General features: G+C 37.8%; 1 protein-coding gene across 4 annotated transcripts in view; it reads right to left on the bottom strand.

Annotated features, from left to right (window-relative positions):
• Window positions 1-205: 205 nt before the first annotated feature.
• ogfod3.L (2-oxoglutarate and iron-dependent oxygenase domain containing 3 L homeolog) overlaps window positions 206-6,000 on the bottom strand; it is a 68,930-nt gene continuing 63,135 nt past the window's right edge. For all 4 annotated transcript variants that reach the window (XM_018233948.2, XM_041575445.1, XM_018233949.2 and 1 more), the window contains 1 exon segment: window positions 206-1,085. In XM_018233948.2, coding sequence (XP_018089437.1) covers window positions 949-1,085 — 137 coding nt within the window. In that variant the 3' untranslated portion in view covers window positions 206-948.

Below are 6,000 nucleotides of genomic sequence, written 5' to 3'. Positions count from 1 at the left end.
TTGGATCTAGCACATATGGATCCATTTCACAGGATTATCTGCATCCTTTGCCAGCAAAAAAGACAGAGATCAGTAATATATAATAATTAAACAAGATAACTATGCTCGTTTTGTAGAAGAACACAATCATTTCTCATGGTGGAATTCTCAGAAAACATTTACAAGGAATTAAGTAACTACAGTAAATAATGCAACTATAAACATATTTGTGGTAGAAAAGAATTTATTCCAATCAAAATCCACCCACATTCTTTACCATCCTTAAAAATCTGTAGTCCCAAATTCGGTCCTATTGCACAACTACTGTGCTAGCTTGCCAAACAGCCAAGCTCTTCTCTCCATCAGAAAGCTGGAATGTAATTGTGTAGTTGAGTTATAAGCATAAATTAAAACAAGCTATTAAGGATTCTAATGCCCTAATCATTGTCCTGATTTTTCATATGGCTGCCATGCCCTTATTTTTGTTTTCACAGTCCTTGGAAAACATTCATCAAAAAGAAAACAAAGTGAACAGATTACTGGAATGATTTTGTATGACCTAACTCATTTTGTGCCATCTGTTATGTGATCAGAGGATTATTGTGGCACAGAAAAGAGGTATGCCACACAGACATGCAAACTCATTAAACCTGATTTCATCAATAAAGAAATATTAAGCTTCTTGGGGAAAAAAAGTTAAAAAAAAATTGTTGCCAGTTGACATCTTTTTGCAAAATTTCTGTCTGCTACAGATGATGCAAATATAGAAAATAGAAAAGGAAGAGGGAAGGAGAACATCCCCTCATGATGTGGTTGAGTCTACTTGGTCAACCCTGTTAAGCACCATAAGCCTGATCAGTAATTGGTTACTAGTTATTGTTGATTGCAATTGATCAGCCGCTTGCAGGAAAGATGTTCAACGTCCCTGGCAGGGGTTTAAGGAATGAGAAAGAAGTGACGTTATAGGCGTTATGTCCAGCTTGGGTCCCCGATGGCATGTTCAGGATCGCAGGTGAAAGAGATGGTTATAGCATATCGCGTCCCCCAATTCACTTTTTCCACCCGGTGAAGATTCTCTGATCCAGAAGTAAAGAATGAAACGCGACCTATGAGGGAAAGAAGATAATTGAGACAACACGTGAATGGGAACTGTATGATCTGTTTGGGATTTTGTATAATGGTCACAGGAGTGACTGCCACACTTACGGAGTTTTATAGAGCACATGAATTTGTTTAATTCATCTAATGCCCTTTTCATCTTTTTTCATGGTGCCGAAACAAATAATGAATCCCCACTGTGCCAGTGGGGGCTCACGACTTATGCACAGTTTCAATATATAATTGTGTGGGTTAGTGTGAACCAAATCATAATCCTACAGTTTTGGAGCATTAAAAAAAAACGATACTGCCATGGCCCAGAAAGTTCCATGTATGCCACTGGGATTCCCACTGCCTCTTGAGGCATGTAAAACAGATACAAGATACACGCACATAGACTGTCCCACTCTACAGAAAACAAGAACAGTTCATATCAAACATGACATGAAAATGCATTGCTTTAGAAAATCATCAGTAATACAACATTGTTTTTTCTTATTCAGCCAGAATGATATTCTAATTGCTTGTTTCACACCAACAATTCACTGAGAATCACTATATCCGCAGTCTCACTAGGGAAAATTCTGTGGGTTTAGCTAAAAAAAGCAAAATTTTTCAGAGAACCGAATTTATTTTGATGCACTGTAGGCTTAATTTCATGATGGGGCAAAGGACAAAACATATACGGGAGGCTACATTTGACACATTTTCCAACAGTGGTCCCCAACCTTTCTTACCTCTGAGTCACATTAAAAAGTTAAAAAAAAGTTGGAGAGCAACACAAGCATGCAAAAAGTTCTCAAGGGTTAGCAGTATGCCTTGTTTTTATGCAACCAAAACTTGCCAGGGATTCAAAAATGAGCACCTCTTTGAGGCCGGTGGGAGCGACATCCAATGGGTTGGTGAGACATGTTGCTCATGAGCCACAGCTTGGGTTCACTGCTCTACAGTGTAATCATATTTCACAAAATTCCTTCCATAAGTTCAATGCAAAAGCACAAACTCGCTGTTGCACCTATTACAAACATGGTGCAAGGGCGTCTTCTCCCTATAAGCATCGTGCAGGTGGGACATGAATTTTCGATGATCTCCTACTATAGCACAAGAAATTGGGTGAATCTGATTTATATACAAATGCACCCTTATAAGGGTAAGATGCCTGTCTTGAGGAGTCTTCGGTCATATTGTGGTGACACTTTGGTTTCTGGGAGCCAGAGAGTGATGACGCCCTAAACATTAACAATTTGGATTTATAAAAACTTTCCTCTTTACTGTTGATGTAGTCACTGAAGTTGGCTCATTGAACCTGAAAACATTCTAACTGGCTATACAGTATGTAGGTATTGCCCTGTTAACATAACACAAATTGCCTGACCAAAGAATTGTTGGATTAAGTTTGTTCAAGTCTTGTGAAGGTTTGAATGTCCTTATTTAGTTTGTTCTAGCCATCTGAATGTTCTTATGATATGACCAGCTTCAGATGTATTAAGCCTCGCCAATGCTCAGACCAATTACGTGGTTATCCAGGCCCGTGAATGCTCTTATGGTCTGAGTGATAAGATGTTGGTCAGGCCTTGTGAAGGTTCTCATAATCTGGTTAGTAAGATGCTGTTTTAGCTCTCTGAACATTCTAATGCTCTGAAAACTTTTTGGTATAACTAGCCTTGTCAATGTTCTGACAGATTGGACCAGCCCTTTTAACGGTCTGACAAATATCTGGTCCAGCCTGAATATTTTAAAGCTCTTATTGATTATAGTTTGGTCTAGACAAGCAATAGCTTTAAGATGCCTGTCTTGAGGAATCTTTGGTCATATTGTGGTGACACTTTAGTTTCTGGGAGCCAGAGAGTCATGACGTCCTACACATTAACAATTTGGATTTATGAAAACTTTCCTCTTTACGGTTGATGTAGTCACTGAAGTTGGCTCATTGAACCTGAGAACATTCTAACTGGCTATACAGTTGGTATTGCCTTGTTAACATAATACAAATGCCTGACCAAAGAATTGTTGGATTAAGGTTGTTCAAGTCTAGTGAAGGTTCAAAAGTCCTTATTTAGTTAGTTCTAGCAATCTAGCAATGTTCTTATGATATGACCAACTTCAGATGTATGAAGCCTGCCAATGCTTGGAGCATGAATAAAATATTTGAATAAAATATTGGAATGAAATATAATAAAATATTGTAATAAATTTAATAAAATATTGGAATATTGGAATAAAATATTATTAAAAAAAAATTGGAATAAAATATTATAATAAAATATTGGAATAAAATATTATCAAAAAATATCAAGGCCTGTGAATGCTCTCATACTCTAGTTAGTAAGATGCAGTTTTAGCTCTCTGAATGTTCTAATGCTCTGAAAATTTTTAGGTATAACTAGCCTTGTCAATGTTCTGACAGATTGGACCAGCCCTGTTCTGACAAAAATCTGGTCAAGCCTGAATATTTTAAAGCTCTTATTGATAATAGTTTGGTCTAGCCAAGCGATAGCTTTAATGCTATAACTGACCACAAGCCCAATGAATATTGTAATACAGGTATGGGATCTATTATCCAGAAAACCTTTATCCAGAAAGATCTGCATTACTTGAAGACTGTCTCTCATAGACTCCATTTTATGCAAATGTTTAAAAATGATTTCACTTTTCTCTGTAGAAATAAAACACTACCTTGTACTTGATCCAAACTTAGATATAATTAATCCTTATTGGATGCAAAAACAGCTTATTGGGTTTATTTAATGTTTGATTTTCTTGTACACTTACACTATGAAAGATCCATTATCCAGAAAACCCCAGGTCCCACACATTCTAAATAACAGGTCCATACCTGTACTCGGATAGGCCCAGAATATTTAGGTTGCTTGTGCCTTGTTAGTGGTGTATTTTTCCCATTGACTACACATTGGTTATTATATGAATATAATTAAATGTCATTATCAGTACAGAATCCTATGATGTGTAAATGATCTGTGTGCTTTCTGAAACTAGCCATATATGGGTCATGTGTTTATATGTGGATGCCAAAAAATAATTTGGACAACTGACAGCTGAGATGAAACCTATCTCCCCAAATCTATTCTATAAAATATATAGATTATTAGCCAATTTATCTCTGTATTATAAAAACAGGAATAACTTTAACAAAAAGCTTCTAGCCTTGTACAAAAAGTGTAGTTTTCCAAACCCCTAACTTGACTTAGCTTGTTGGCACAACAGAATGCCAAACACATTCCAGGCTATAAAGGCAAGTGTTCTGTTGCTTGGCATAGAAAATCAATCACAAATCGGAAAACAAACAATTACGGAAAGAGAAGAAACAGGCAGCAGCCACAACAAAGCGTAATCGGAAAATAATTAATCCAATTTGGCGGCAGTGCTTCTGTACTATCATGAGGCTGCTACTGCGAGGACTGACTTATCCCTGCCACATCTGCTATTAACCCTTGTGTTCCGCAACCAGACTCTTGATTGTGGGAACACTTTGCTGGGCAAACTGGAGTGCTCCTGGCACAGCTGAATGGTATCTGTATAACTGCACGTCGTACATTCCTGGAATTATATCTAATTAAAGTGCCAAATACTATCCTAAGCTTATCACTGCCAATGCACACAATTTCGAATACAGAGGCACATGTCCTTGCTCTGCAGCTATTGAACAATAAACTAACCCATTTACAGTAGATCTGCACTATGATATATTTTTTACATGGGCCTTGGTTAGGAACTGAGCACAAAGCCTTCTGTTCATCATTCTGGCTAACGAAATGTTTCAGCACGCCAGGCATTTTACCCAACATGGTCCAGCCTCATACAACACTGAATTTTTAATGGGAATATATCACTGGCTTTGGCTTCTCTGTGTGCCATGTTTATATCCGGTCTCTGTCCCATCTCTTTCACTTACTAAGATCTATATGGCAGGGACTTCTTGTACTGAAGCCGAATACAACAGATACAGAGTTCTCTGCTCATTCACACGTGAATTAATTATATAAAGCTCGTGTAATGAGGATGGCTGGGGATACAACACATTTGGCAAGCTGTACTGGAGCATGTTGGCAAGGTTTTAGAGTGCCAGAGTAGTTATGTAAGGTAGAGTAACTAAAAAGAAATGGGTCAGGAATAGGACTTGTTTTGCCTTCATACATTCATATATACATTCATATATATATATATATATATATATATATATATATATATATATATATATATATATATATGAATGTATGAAGGCAAAACAAGTCCTATTCCTGACCCATTTCTTTTCTTTTTTTTATATATATATATATATTCAAACACTACATCTCCTATTAGCTATGGCACAAAAACTAAAACTGGGTGCTTTGCTCACCTTGTCAGAATACCCAAAACTGTCCCCATCACTTGGAATGGGATTGATTCCCCCCTTTACCCCAATAGGCTTAAGGTGGCCATACACAGAGAGATCCGCTCATTTGGCGATGAGCGGATCTCTCCCCAATATGCCCACCTTAAAGTGGGTGATATTTGGCTGATCCGATCATGGGCCCTAGGGCCCAACAATTGAATCATAATGAAAGGTATAAGTGCAGTCGGATCACGGGACTTCATCAACAAACAGAGGTCCCCACATACAGGTCAATAAGCTGCCGACTCAGTCTTTCACCAACTTTTATTGCCCCTTGTATGGCCACCTTTACTTCGGGTCTATATAAAACTGGATGAGATTTTTTTTTTAATAATTTGTATTTACAGTATATTAATTTCAAGTTGTGTTAGGGTAGGACTACACAGACGTTTTCGGCGTGATCTGAAGCGCTGCAACAAAACACATGCAAAATGTTGGAAGAAGTCGTAGCGTTCATCTGGCGCGACACGACTGTCGGATGCAGACGCATCGTCTGCATTCGACATTCGTATCGGATCAACGCTGCG

The sequence above is a fragment of the Xenopus laevis genome, chromosome 9_10L (genome assembly GCF_017654675.1).
Source record: "Xenopus laevis strain J_2021 chromosome 9_10L, Xenopus_laevis_v10.1, whole genome shotgun sequence".
NCBI classification, from domain to species: Eukaryota; Metazoa; Chordata; class Amphibia; order Anura; family Pipidae; genus Xenopus; species Xenopus laevis.
This window is presented reverse-complemented; position numbering and strand designations above follow the sequence as displayed.